This window comes from Stomoxys calcitrans, chromosome 2, assembly GCF_963082655.1.
Source record: "Stomoxys calcitrans chromosome 2, idStoCalc2.1, whole genome shotgun sequence".
NCBI lineage: Eukaryota > Metazoa > Arthropoda > Insecta > Diptera > Muscidae > Stomoxys > Stomoxys calcitrans.
In genome coordinates, this window is record NC_081553.1 from 42,927,672 (window position 1) to 42,942,884 (window position 15,213).

The 15,213-nt window shown below is 39.3% G+C and overlaps 1 protein-coding gene across 1 annotated transcript in view; it reads left to right on the plus strand.

The window, feature by feature from the left end:
• Window positions 1-15,213, plus strand: part of LOC106085376 (uncharacterized) — a 69,699-nt gene that overhangs the window by 44,024 nt on the left and 10,462 nt on the right. The window contains exons 4-6 of the mRNA XM_059362883.1: window positions 492-693; window positions 7,911-8,162; window positions 12,160-13,400. Coding sequence (XP_059218866.1) covers window positions 492-693; window positions 7,911-8,162; window positions 12,160-13,400 — 1,695 coding nt within the window. The remainder of the gene's footprint in view (window positions 1-491; window positions 694-7,910; window positions 8,163-12,159; window positions 13,401-15,213) is intronic.

Consider the following 15,213-nt stretch of genomic DNA (forward strand, 5'->3'; position numbering starts at 1 on the left):
GAAAAATAAAACAGCCGCCAGTTGTTGAGCCTTTTTCGTATTTCTTAACGCCTGTTAATTTTTTTACGACACTGCAACAACAAGTGCGTGCTGAAAATATGCCTATTTGCTGCTTGCTGCATGTGGTGTGCCACAACCAGAATCCGCAAGCAAAAGGGGCACCAACAAACCGGAGGCTGTACACACACACACACACACTCAGCCTGCTGAGCTTTAGAACCCAAACTTGACTGACTTCTTGGCAGCTACACACAATACAGTTATTTAGGCAGCCAAGAGACCAAAATGTTTTGCCCAGTCTGTGGTGTTTTTGTTTTTTTTTTTTTTGAGTGCGTAGCAATCATGATCATGATTGCAAACTCCGGCATCTGCATTCATCATCAACATGATCATGATCATGATCTACCACCATATTTTTATGCGTTTTCGTTTTTCGCTTTGCTCCATACATCTGTATTTATGATTACGTTTTTCCTTTTTTCTGCTTTTAGGTTCACTTTCTCGTTCGCAATTCCCCGTCTTCACCATTTACGCACAGAAATCTTGTTTGGGTGTACGTCCTTGTTCCAAGGCCTGGTGCATTGATCGTGTACAAAACTATCGTTTAGTGGATCATGTTAAGACCAGTCAAACTGTCTATTCAAGACGCGATTGCTTGGAATTGTGTTTGGGTGAAACTGAATTTACATGCAGGTAAGTGCCACTTCAGCATAGATCAATAGTTATTTGGTCGTTTTCCACCAGTTCGGTTTCCCCATTGATTTTGTGTGAACGCACGAAATGAAAGTAAATTTTCCAATTAAAAGAAAAAAAAAAAAAAAACCAAAACACATACACACACACACACACACTTATGCACACGCACTCAAGACGTCTAGAGTGCCAGTTTAAGATTAATTCCCAATAAACAAGGCGTTGAGAAATTCCAGTTCAAATATGGGTTAGACACTTTTATTACACAATTTTGTTGTTGTTTTTATTATTAATTACAAATAATTGTTTTTTACCTAAAAGAAAACAAAATGAAGAAGGTGATTATATTTAATACTAAAATGTTAATATGAATGTAAATATCACTTATTGTTGTTGATGTTGAAATACTAAAACATTAACAGGTTTCTACTTAAACCAAAAGACTTAAGACACAAACTTTGTAGAGCAAAAGTTTTTATGTATCAATGTTAGGGGAATTAAAAAAACTAATAATGGCACATTCTTTAATATCACTAACAACTACTCTTAGTGTCTTTCTTAAGCAATTTAACATTCACCGCCATAGGATGAGGGGCAAGCTTAACCAGTCATTCCGTTTGTAACACCTCGAAATATTGATCTGCGACCCCATATAGTACATATATTGGGTTGCCCAAAAAGTAATTGCGGATTTTTCATATAGTCGGCGTTAACAAATTTTTTCACAGCTTGTGACACTGTAATTGCATTCTTTCTTCTTTCAGTTGTCAGCTGTTACTTTTAGCTTGCTTTAGAAAAAAAAGTGTAAAAAAGTATATTTGATTAAAGTTCATTCTAAGTTTTATTAAAAATGCATTAACTTTCTTTGAAAAAATCCGCAATTACTTCTTGGGCAACCCAATATGTATATATTCTTAATTGTCTTGACATTTTCAATCAATCTAGTCATGACCGTCCGTCGGTCTGTTAAAATCAAATGCAAATTTTACCCATGAAGAGGTGAAGACTGTGCAGCTAATTGCACTAAATTCCAGAGAGCAGAGAAGGGCCTTCGTCTGCCTAGCAGCAGTTTAGCTGCTATCTCACCCCTAGTGGCTGAATTGAAGCCTTCGAGGACACCATTAAGGAACAGAGGCAAACTTCTCACATATCAATGAGTGCAGTCCGATTGAAGCTCAAGCTCAATGATAAGGGGCCTCCTTTTTATCGACGAGTCCGAACGGTTTGCAGCAGTGCGACACCTTTTTGGAGAGAAGGTTTACATGGCATTGTACCTCACAAATGCTGCCAGCATTAGATGGTCTCGCCAGGATTCGAACCTAGGCGTTCATGCTCACCTCTGCGCTACGGTGGCCTCCAAAAATATCAAAAGAAAATTTTGCGTTGACAATTTTAATTGATGTAGGACGTTGGAGACTTCAAAGGGGCCTATTGGTTCAGATTTGGATACAGCTTCCATATAAACCGATATCCGGCTTAGATATTTTGAGCCCCTGTAGGCTTCATTCTTGAAATTTGTCACAAAAATCTTGTTCTGACTCTCAACATCCGTGTCAAGTATAATTCGAATCGGTCTACAAACTTATTGGGTTGCCCAAAAAGTAATTGCGGATTTTTCATATAGTTGGCGTTGACATATTTTTTCACAGCTTGTGACTCTGTAATTGCATTTTTTCTTCTGTCAGTTATCAGATGTGACTTTTAGCTTGCTTTAGAAAAAAAAATGTAAAAAAAGTATATTTGATTAAAGTTCATTCTAAGTTTAATTAAAAATTCATTTACTTTTTTTAAAAAATCCGCAATTACTTTTTGGGCAACCCAATATATAGCCCCCATATAAACCGATCCCCTGTTTTAATTTCTTTCACTCTTAGAGTCCTCAATTTTCATCCAACTGAGCTGAAATTTGGTACGAAGAATTGCGCCATAGCTTTCAATATTCGTGTGAAGTATGATCTAAATCGTTGTAGAAACTTATATATATAATAATCGTTGTAGAAACTTATATATAATATAACTTATATATATATATATATATATATAAGCCTATCCCCTGTTTAGACTTATTGAGCCTCTAGGGACCGCAAATACTCTGTCCTAACTCTCTACATTCGTGTCAACTATGATTTGAATCGGCCTATAAGCTGACATATGTAGCTTCCATGTAAACCGATATCCAGTTGTAAGTTCTTGAGCCTCCATAGACCTTGATTTTTATACGATTGGGCTGAAATTTGGCAAAAAAATCTGTTCTGACCCTCAACATTCGTATCAGGTATGATTCGAGTCAGTGTATAAACTAATAAAGCCTCCACATTAACCGATCTCAGGATTTGATTCCTTGAGCCTCTAAAAACTCAATTTTCATACGATTGGGATGAAACTCCTCTTTTGAATCTCAACATCTGCAATATGATCCGAAGGGGTATGTAAACTGATATAGCCCCAATATAAACTGGTCCCCACATTCGACATCTTGAGTCCCTGGAGGCATCAATTTTCCTCCAATTGGGCAGAAATTTGCCAAAAATCTTCTGTTCTGACTCTCGACATCCGTGCCAAGTATCATCCGAAACAGTCTATGAACTGGCACAGCCCCCCTATAAAACAATCTCGGGTTTCGACTTCTTATGCCTCAGAGGGCCTCAATATTCATGAGATTTGGCCCAAAGACTTCTGTTCTCAAGACTTCGGACTCAACATTCGTGTTAATTATGATCCCAATCGGTCCATAAAATGATAAAAACCCCTATACAAACCGATCTTCGGACTTAGTTTTTCGAGCCCCAAGGGCCTACATTGTCATCCGATTTGGCTGAAAATGGGCACTTAGTCAAATATGATCCAATATAATATAGCCCCGATATAAACCGATTCCCAGATTCGACATCTTGATTCCCGGGATGCATCAATTTTCCTCCGATTGGGCAGAAATTCGCCACAAAGTCAAGTATGATCCGAAACAGTCTATAAACTGGTATAGCCCCCCATATAAACCAATCTCCGGTTTCGACTTCGTATACCTCTGAGGCCCTCAATATTCATGTTCTTCTGTTCTGGCACTCAACAACATCCATGTTAATTATGATCCCAATCGGTCCATAAAATTATGAAACCCCTATACAAACCATTTTCCATACTTTTTGAGCCCCAAGGGCCTACATTTTCATCCGATTTGGCTGAAAATTTCATCCGATTTCGCTGAAATTTGGCATATAGTCTTCTGTTCTGAATTTCAACATTTGTGCCAAGTATGATCCGAATGGGTCTGTAAACTGATTTAGTTCCCATATAAATCGATCCTCGGATTCGACTTCTTGAGTCCCAAGAAGCCTTTATTTCACTTATACCCTCCAATATCCACGCCAAACCTCGCAGAACCCCATTTAAACCGATCCCCTGTATTTTTTATTTAAACCCTTAGAAATCTCAATTTTGCTGAAATTTAGTAGACACCTTTTTATTGCGACATCCAACGGCGGTGCAAAATACGGTTCAAATCCTTCATAACCTGATATAGCTTCCATTTTAGCCAATCTCCAGAGTTGACATCATGAACGCGTTGAAGTCCCAACATTTGCCCCATTTGGCTGAAGTTTTGCAAATAGTGTTCTGTTCCAACCGTGTCATGTAGGTTTGAAATCGGTCCTATATAGCTCCTCTTATATAACTTATATAGCTCCTCTATAAACCGATTTCCCGGTTAGTCTATTATGGCCCCAAGAAGCTTCAGTTTATGGCTGATTTAGTGATGTCCGTGCGTCTGTCCGTTCGTCTGTGTGTCCGCCTGCTGTAATCACGCTGCATTCTTTAAAAATGAAGTTATTGAGCTTAAATTTGCCAAAGATTCACATTTTGTTCATACGCTGGATAAGTTCTTGAACTAGCAAAATCGGACCATATTAAGACATAGGTGCCATGTACAGCGATTTTCAGATTTAGGGTCTTAAGCCCATAAAAGTCGCATTTATTGTCCGATTACGCTGAAACATGAAACCGCGTGTTTTAGTTGGGCCCCCTATGTCCGAATGGAATATGGTCTTCCTCGGGTCACATTTAGATATAGCCGTCATATGGGCCGATATGCTGATTCAGAGTCAAAAGACCAAAACAGGAGCATTTATTACCCGATTTCGCTGAAATTTAGAATTGTGAGCTTTATTTTGTGTGCGATCTGGCCATAACAGGCACATTTATTTCTAGATTTCGTTGAAATTTGGAAATGTGACTTTTGGAGGCCACCATAGCGGAGAGGTTAGCATATCCGCCTATGACGCTGAACTCCGAATCCCAGCGAGACCAGCAGAAAAAATTGTCAGCGGTGGTTTTCCCCTCCTAATGTTGGCAACATTTGTGAGATACTATGCCATGTAAAACTTCTCTCCAAAGAGGTGTCGCTCTGCGGCACGCCGTTCGGACTCGGCTATAAAAAGGAGGCCCCTTATCATTGAGCTTAAAAACTTGAATCGGACTGCACTCATTGATATATAAGAAGTTTGCCCCTGTTCCTTAGTGGAATGAATGTTCATGGGCAAAATTTGCATTTGCATTACTTTTGTTAGGCCCGTCGACATCTTAAGCCCATAAAAGTCGCTTGTATTGTTCTATTACGCTGAAACTAGAAACCTCTACTTAGGTCCCCGATGTCCGAATCGAATAGGGTCTACATCGGGTCATATTTAGATATAGCCGTCATATGGGCCGATCTGCTAATTCAGAGTCAAAAGACCAAAACAGGCACATGTATTACCCGAATTCGATGAAATTTAGAACAGTGAGCTTCATTGGGTAAGTCTACATTCAAATCAAATGTGGTCCAGATTCGACTACAAATGGATATAGTTGCCATATAGACCGATCTGGCTATAACAGGCGCATTTATTACCAGATTTAGCTGAAATTTGAAGAAGTAACTTTTATTAGGCCCGTCGACATTCGAATCGAATATTGTGCAGCTCAGATAATCTTTAGAAATATCTGCTATATAAACCATTCTACTTATTCTGGGTCTTAAGCCCATCAAATCCGCCTTTATTACCCGATTACTCCAAAACTTGGAACGGTTTTATTTTATTAGGGCCGTCGACTTTCGAGCCGAATAAGGTCCAATACGGATCATATTTTTATGCAAATTTTTGCAAATTTGTCCATGAACATTCCATTAAGAAACAGGGGCAAACTTCTCACATATCGACGATTCAAGTTTAAGCTCAATGATAAGGGGCCTCCTTTATTACACGATTACGCTAAACTTTGGAACAGTGAGTTTTACTAGGACCGTCGACTTTCGAACCGAATATGCTCCAAATCCGATCATATTTGTATGCAATTTTTTGCAATTTTGGCCATGAACATTACATAAAGAAACAGGGGCAAACTTCTCGCATATCGATGATACAAGATTAAGCTCAAGGATAAGGGGTCTCCTTTTAATTACCGAGTCAGAACGGCGTGCCGCAGTGCGACACCTCTTTGTGGAGAAGTTTTTACTTGGCTGTCATACCAAATAGTATAGTACCTCATAAATGTTGCCAGCATAAGGAGCGGATAACCACCTCTGAACATTCTTTCTGATATAGTCGCCAAGATTTGAACCCAGGGGTACGGTGGCATCCAATCATATGCCCTTGAACATTCCATTAAAAAACAGGGGTAAACTTCTCACATATCGATGATTCAAGTTTAAGCTCAATAGTAAGGGGCCTGCTTTTAATAGCCGAGTCTGAACGTGCCGCAGTGCAACACCTCTTTGTGGAAAATTATATGCATCGATGCCATACCAAATGGTACAGTACCTCACAAATGTTGCCAGCATAAGGAGCGGATAACCACCACTGAACATTTTTACTAAGTACATCAGATTCGAACCCAAGCGTTCAGCGTAGGCGGATATACTAACCTATGCGCTACAGTGGCCCCCAATTATATTTGTATAGATTTGTCATATAGAGCGATATACCCGATTTCGCTTATATTTGGAACAGTGTTCCTGTTTCTTAATGAAATGTTCGGGTGCAAATTTGCAATTTGAGTAAGACTACTTCTCTCGTTGTCGGAACAGAACATAGTCCATTTCGAACCATATTTAGATAACGCTGCCACATAGACAGATTTGCCGATTATGGCCCTATTTCGTTGAAATTTAGAACAGTGAGCTGGTCTCGGCCCCCCAAATATCCGAACCAAATATTGGGTTGCCCAAAAAGTAATTGCGGATTTTTTAAAAGAAAGTAAATGCATTTTTAATAGAACTTAGAATGAACTTTAATCAAATATACTTTTTTTACACTTTTTTTCTAAAGCAAGCTAAAAGTAACAGCTGATAACTGACAGAAGAAAGAATGCAATTACAGAGTCACAAGCTGTGAAAAAATTTGTCAACGCCGACTATATGAAAAATCCGCAATTACTTTTTGGGCAACCCAATGTAATCCATATCAGACCATTTTTTGGGTATACTTGCCATAAAGAGCGATCTGCCGGTTTAGGATCCTAAGCCATAAAATTCTCATTTATAACTTGATTTCCCTGAAATTTGAAGGTGTGACTGTATAAAGCTTCTCGGCATCTGAACCATAGATGATCTAGAATGGCGGCTACTTGGATACTAATAAGGCTATAGTAGGTTTTTAATAAAATAGGATAATAAATAAATACTCATGGTGGGTATCCAAAGTTCGGCACGGCCGAACTTAACCCGTTTTTACTTATTTATATTTCATAATTTACCATAACATTACTCTATTTCTCTAACACCTTTTTGACGTTGGTGAGGAGTTAAAACACTTACTTTTCAACATTTATCCAATGGTCTTTACCATCAACGGGACTTTTCTATGTAGCAAACCTATACCTAACTACAGCAATATGATACCCTTATAACTCAATCCATAACACAATTCCTTGAAAACCTTTATTGTTCACATCTCAAATACTCTAATAACTTCCAATTGCAAATCCATATCCAGCCTTACGTTATCCTTAATCACTAACTCACAACACATAACACTTTACACTTCTGATATCAAATATAAATACTTTTTTACATTGTTTCTTTTGCAAAAAAAAAGTTTCTTTCACCTACATATATTCGCTTTCTTCTGACTTCCTTTCGTTTTCTTTCCATCTTCTCTTCCCCTCAAACTCTGTGCTTTTCTTCAACATTTTCCTTCATGCCATGTTTGTGGTTCCGAAAAAATCGTTTATTTCAACTCTAGATCTGCCAATTATTATCGCCATTCTGGTCTCTGTGAATTGAGCGCCATGGATCGTATCACCCTGTCGGGCTCCAACAATGTCGAACCCTATGATGGTGCTGATTATTTGGAAAATAATTGTGCCGAAGAACCCAGTAAATTGTGTGAATTCAAGAGGATTTCTGGTAAAATCTTAAAGACTGTGGATTCCGTGTATCAGGATATCAATTCGATTGAAGAATGCAGAGATTTGTGCTTGAACTCACCCTACAGGTAAGAAAAAAAACACACAAATGCCTTAAGAAACAAAATTTATTGATATTCCCTTAAATTAAATCTGCCACGACTATTTTCATATTGTCCCTCTTATTGTACGATATATCGTACAATCGTGTTTCATTCTCTTTGCACCTAACCCAATTATAAGGAACCCACACCACTATCATTTCAGACTTAGTCCTTGTCCTCCTATAGGCAAATCCTAATTGGCTGCAATTAGCTAAATAAAAAAGACTGTTGATTAGTTGCTTCACATGGTAGCTACCACACCTCAACATAAACCCATTAAAGTCTCAATTTATATGTTAAAATACCGTTGGGAAAACCACACCATACCTGCGATAACAGCTATCTCCATTGCTTCTAATAGTTGTTATAACTAGCACGAAGGGAAAATACATTGTTTCGACAAGTCCATATGGGTTCTAAGTCTGCCTTTTGTCAGCGTAGACCAGAAACAGTGAAGGTCCTCCCTCGTCATTGTAACTGTGGAAGTAGTCGGTGTATTTTAGTGGTCTGTGATCACCGCCGTAAATCTTAAAAGGTTCCGTCGTTTAAGACTAATCAGGGACGTTTTGCAAGTAAGGTCGCATTGTGGACAGGTATTCTTGCATTTCGTTCCCATCAAGTCCCTTATGGCCGGAGATCCAAGTGAGAACTACTGGTGCCACAGGACCGAAATTAGCAAGTTCTTCTTGACACTCCTTCAAAAACCTTGATGTGCCTATGTTCGATCGATGTGATGTACCTATGTTCGATCAATCTCACTTCTAGCATTGATCGATTCTCATTTCTTGATTGTCCACCAAGATCCCATTCGAGTTCGAAGTGCTATACTGCCGATGTGTGATACCATCTTTTTTATGATCAGTATCTCGACGTGAAATACATTGCAATGCTCAAGGAGATGTTCAATTGATGTGAAGTGCCTATGTTCGGTCGATCTCCCTTCTAGCATTGATCGATTCTCACTTCTTGATTGTCCACCAAGATTCCATTCGAGTTCGAAGTGCGATACTACCGAAGTGAGTATACCATCTTTTTTATGATCAGTATCTCGACGTGAAATACACTGCAAAGCTCAAGGAGCTCAAGAAATCAGAACCGACACCACAACTCATCTTAGAGTTGTCAGTGGGCACCTTGTAGTCGTACTCCAACAAATTCCTCCAGTTGTAGCAGTAGTCAGCGGTTGTTATAACGCCTGTAAGATTCTGAAGGCAAAATTGCAAATTTTGCCCATGTACATTCCACTAAGAAACAGGGGCATACTTCTCACATATCAATGAGTGCAGTACGATTCACGTTTAAGCTCAATGATAGAGGGCCTCCTTTTTATAGTCGAGTCCGAACGGCGTCCCGCAATGCGACACCTCTATGGAGAGAAGTTTTACATAGCATAGTACCTCGCAAATGTTCCCAGCATAAGGAGGGGAAAACCACCGCTGAAATTGTTTTTCTGATGGTCTCGCAAGGATTCGAACCCAAGCGTTCAGCATCATAGGCGGACATGCTAACCTCTGCGCTACGGTGTTCGATAGGTAGTTGGGATTAACCCAAAGATGATTAACACGACCATTAGCATGGATGTGGGCTGCTCAACTATGAAGCTTGACAATGATCGCTAATTTAACATACAAATGTGCCTCTTACTATTTCTTATGAGGATCCTCTTACTGCATAGGGTGGCAACCCGAAAACTGCGTTGTTACTCTTTAATGCCCTCTCCATATTCAAGAAGACCGCCATGACATACTTTAAAAGTCGGCGATAAGACTTTAATAAAAGGCTGTCTCCACCGGCCAACCCTTCGTACAGAGATCCACTGAAGATCTCCGGAACAGTCACTCTTTCACTTTCATGTCGATCAGTCTTTCCAGTCTTTTGGGTAAAACAATGACAGACTGATGGAATTATAAACCTTTGTCATGCTATGGTTTACTTTTAGAGTCTTGGAGATAAAGAACACTCTCACCTCTGTTCATGTCTCATCCCAATATTCGGGTGGATTTTCTTGCGGTACGGGGCGGCGACTATAGACCCCATATAAGTAAAATGTCCTATTGATATCCAGTAGGTCGTCGTGGTGTACTCCTTCAGTCGGAGAGACGACTCGATCACTTATAGTACTTTGTACAGATTCAGATTGTCTTCAACGGTACTTCGGATTGTATTCAACGGTACTTCGGATTGTCTTCAACGACCTATCCTTGAGGTGTACAAGCTATGACCCGCTGAAGTTCTCCGGCGTCAGCTTCTCTCTTTTGTCCCACTCACCAGCCCCTCTCGCCAGTCCATCAGTCGTTCAAGTCATTTGACTAAAACAATGACAGACTGATGGAATTAAAAACCTTTGTCGTGCTATGGTTTACTTTTGCAGTCTTGGGGATAAAGATCACTCTCACCTCTGTTCATGACTTGGTATGTAGAACCATATCAAGTTGAACCTGAAAATTTTTCATTTCAACATATTTTCCCAGTACTGCGAATTCAGTACTTTTCGACTGATTTAAATACCTGGAAAGAAGGAACCAACCAGATAATGGTTTCATCGAAGACAATGTCATCGATGAGATCATCTGTAGAGGCTGTTCTGCGGGTATTGCAATATTGTAACCGTTGACCTCCGTTTTAGCTTTCGTAGGTTAATATTAAGACATCACTGGAGTACTGCAAAGATGGTTCTACCCCATTCGGACGATTTAAATTTCTGGAATATGCGAACAGCCCACATTATATATTCCTCTTCGGTAATGGGAACCATCAGATGTCGCTATGATTTCCTTTTGCCATCTTGGTGATAAAGACCACCTTGGTCTCTGTCTATGACCTCGGTATGTAGAACCATATCAGGTTTGAATTGAAAATTTGCCTAGCCATGAAATATTCACTTCCTGCAATACTGGCAAGGCGTTTCCGTACTGTCCGGCTGGAAAGTAGGCGCCAACCACATTATGTTTTCATCGAAGACAATTTCACCGATGAGATCACCTATAGAGGCTACTCCTGCGGATATTGCGATATTCTATTTGCCGAACTCCGTTCTTGCCACGGCAGGTTAATTTAAAGGTATTGCTGCCGTAATGCCAGTGTGATTCTGTCCGATTCAGCCGACTTAAACGGATGGAAAGTGCGATAAAATCACACTAACTTTTCTCGTCGATGATGTTTCCCTTAGATCATCTTTAAAGACAACTCCTGTGAGTAATGCGATGTTTTGATGACCAACCTGCCCTTGGTTACCTGGAAAATACTTTTACATCAGAAATTCCATTGACGTCTGACTAAAATTCCTAGAAAGTAGGAACCAGCCGGATTATGTTTTCATCGAAGACAATGTCACCGATGAGATCACCTATAGAGGCCGAACTTCGTTCTTGCCATGGCAGGTTAATTTTAAGGACAATGTCACCGGTGAGATCACCCATAAAGGCTACTCCAGCGGTTATTGCGATATTCTATTCCCTGAACTCCGTTTTAGCCATAGCTAGTTAATTTTAAGGGATTTCTGCAGTACTGCCGAGGTGATTCTGTCCGATTCAGCTGACTTAAATGGATGGAAAGTGCGAGCAAATCACACTAATTTTTCTCGTCGGTGATGTTTCCCTCAGATCATCTTTAAAGACAACTCCTGTGAGTGATGCGATGTTTTGATGACCAACCTGCCCTTGGCTACCTGCAAAATACTTTTACATCAGAAATTCCATTGTCTCCTGATTGCTGGAGCTATCCACGTTGGGATCCTTTGATGGGACTTTAAATAACCTACAAGCATCACTTGTGCCTATCCACAAACTCCTCCTAGTTTTCCTCATTTCCTTTTTGTATGTGGCCATGGCCTTACGGGTTTCGTCTCAACCCTCTGCGCTATTTTCTCTCTTTGGCAGTTTCAGCTTTTCAGATTTAAGGATCCAGAGTGACTCCAACAGAGATGTTAAAAAAAAGTTGTTTACAATTGCCTTTTTTCTCTCCTATATTTCCCATTTTGCAGATGTCACTCCTACGACTACAACGATACCGGTGATATGGTCTGTCGTTTATCTCATCACTCTCGTTCCACACTCACCGATGTTTTGGATCCCTATTTGGATGTGCCAGAGGCTGCCACCTATGAATTGTCCTCATGCTACAATGTCTCCATTGAATGTAAATCTGGTGAAATGATTACCAAAATTCGTACTTCCAAGCTGTTCGATGGAAAAGTCTATGCCAAAGGTGCTCCTAAATCATGCTCGGTTAATGTTAACAATTCCTTGGAATTTGATTTCCGCATGGGCTACAATGATTTGGAATGTAATGTGCGCCAATCAGCCTATGGTCGTTATATGAATGACATTGTCATACAGCATCATGATATGATTGTGACTTCGTCGGATTTGGGTTTGGCAGTCTCTTGCCAATATGATTTGACCAATAAGACAGTGTCGAATGATGTGGATTTGGGTGTTACGGGAGAAATTGAATCATCGCTGAGCGAAGAGATCATCATTGATTCACCCAATATTATCATGAAGATTACCTCTCGCGATGGCAGCGATATGAAACGCATTGCTGAAGTAGGAGATCCTTTGGCTTTGAGATTCGAGATTACCGATCAGAACAGTCCCTATGAGATCTTTGTACGTGAATTGGTGGCCATGGATGGTACAGATAATGCTGAGATTACCCTAATTGATGCTCATGGTTGTCCCACCGATCAATATATTATGGGAGCCGTACAGAAAATGTCTCAAAATCGCAAGATTTTGGTTTCACAATTCGATGCCTTCAAATTTCCCTCCTCCGAAGTGGTGCAATTCAGGGCCTTGGTGACGCCATGCATACCCCGATGTGAGCCGGTGATTTGCGATAATGAGGATTCAGTGAGCGGTGAATTGAAGTCTTTGGTCTCATACGGACGTCGCAAGAGATCCATAGTCAATGGAACAGACGGTGGTAAGTTTAAGGAGTTTTGGCTTTTTTTGAAAAGGGGAAAACGTTTTTCATGGGGTTTCTTTGCTTTGCTTTCAGCTGAATTCATGATTTCCTCTTCCGCCTTCCGTCATGGTCGCAAACAACGAGATGTTAGCCAGAAGTCATCCGAAGACAATATTTTGCTGGTGCAGTCCATTCAGATTACCGATAAATTCGGCTTCAATCAGGAGGAAACAAATGCCTTGAATTCGTCAGAGGAACATGAAAAGATCTTCACTGGCACCACAGAGGAGTCATTCACATGTCTTAATGGTTATGGTGAGTATTTGAGAGGTTTTAAAATATTTCCTTAAAACAAGGAAGCACTTTTTTTTTGAAAAAAAATCCTGGAAAATTCACCCAGAATAATATCACCCAATAGAAATTCAAAATATTTTCATATACATACATATTGGGTTGCCCAAAAAGTAATTGCGGATTTTTTAAAAGAAAGTAAATGCACTTTTAATAAAACTTAGAATGAACTTTAATCAAATATACTTTTTTACACTTTTTTTCTAAAGCAAGCTAAAAGTAACAGCTGACAACTGATAGAAGAAAGAATGCAATTACAGAGTCACAAGCTGTGAAAAAATTTGTCAACGCCGACTATATGAAAAATCCGCAATTACTTTTTGGGCAACCCAATATTTATATGTATTTATTGTTGTTGTTGTTGACACATTCCCCTAATCTATGACACTAATTCTCTCCAGCCTACCGCAATGGACTTGAGAACAAATAAGAATAAATTTTCCTCAATATCACCTTAATCAACGCCATTACAAGAGAAAGTGAGTATTGTAAATCTTTTGGCTGGCCAAAGGTGTACGTGTGTCTTTTGTTGATGTTTTGTTTATGGTCATTATGTTTGACTAAGCCTACATAAAACACTTATGATCTTGGCCAAAAGATGTAACCAATTCATTGTACCCACCACCATCTGAGATACCAGCATGGCGATATATGCATGCATTCATGCATATATTATGGTCATCAAATGAACATTAGGCACCAGCCAAGCAATGCCACCATAAGAAATGTACCTCAAAATGAGGGGAAAAAAATAGAAGACTACTACAAATCACCAAGACGGACGGACAGACAAACAGAGAGTTGTTGCCAAGTCCAGAGAAAGAAATGAAAAGACATTTGTATAAGCTTTTCATAATGGGTGGAAGTTTATTTGAATTCATTTTTCTTTCTTTTTTTTTTTTTTGTTTTGGGAAACGAAAAAAATGTGTTTGTTTGCTTAAATGGTAACGTAATGATAAGGTCGTTTGTTCTAATTTTTTTTTTTTTTTTGGTATTACTGTCTTCTTTTCCTTTCTTAAAAGTGCATTACAATTGCACTTGAAGAATTTGTAAGTAGCACAGTAAACTGAAAGTTTCCAAGCTTTTTGTATGCTCCTTACTTTATTCATGTGGTAAATGATTTAAAAAAAAAAAAAACACAGGAAATCTCTCAAAAAGTTCAAGTGGGCCGATAACACCGCACAGCAGCAGCAGCATATTTGTGGTTGACCACAAAAAAAAAAATGGAAAACTGACTTAAAAATGATTACCTGATAATGGAACATTTAGTTTTTAATGTCTTGGCATTTGAATGTCTCCACCCTTTACATATGAGGCTTGATTCTCTTTGTTTGAAATATGACAAATTGAATAAAGAATCTGGTCATGGATTTTCTCTTTTAAACCGCATTATTAAATTAAGCAATTTTCTGAATGCAAGATTTATGGAAAGGAGAACTTATTTTACCAAACTTAAAATGTCCAATTGTAATGCCAGCAATTAATCACAGCCAGGAAGCCTCAAAATTGAATTGATTTTTGAGCATTATCTTGGTTTCACAATTCGATGCCTTCAAATTCCCTTCCTCCCAAGTGGTGCAATTCAGGGCCTTGGTGACACCATGCATACCCCGATGTGAGCCAGTGATTTGCGTTAATGAGGATTCAGTAAGCGGTGAATTGAAGTCTTTGGTGTCATACGGACGTCGCAAGAGATCCATAGCACAATCAGTGCTCCAGAGGCCACCATAGCGCAGAGGTTAGCATGTCCGCCTATGACGCTGAAAACCTGGGTACG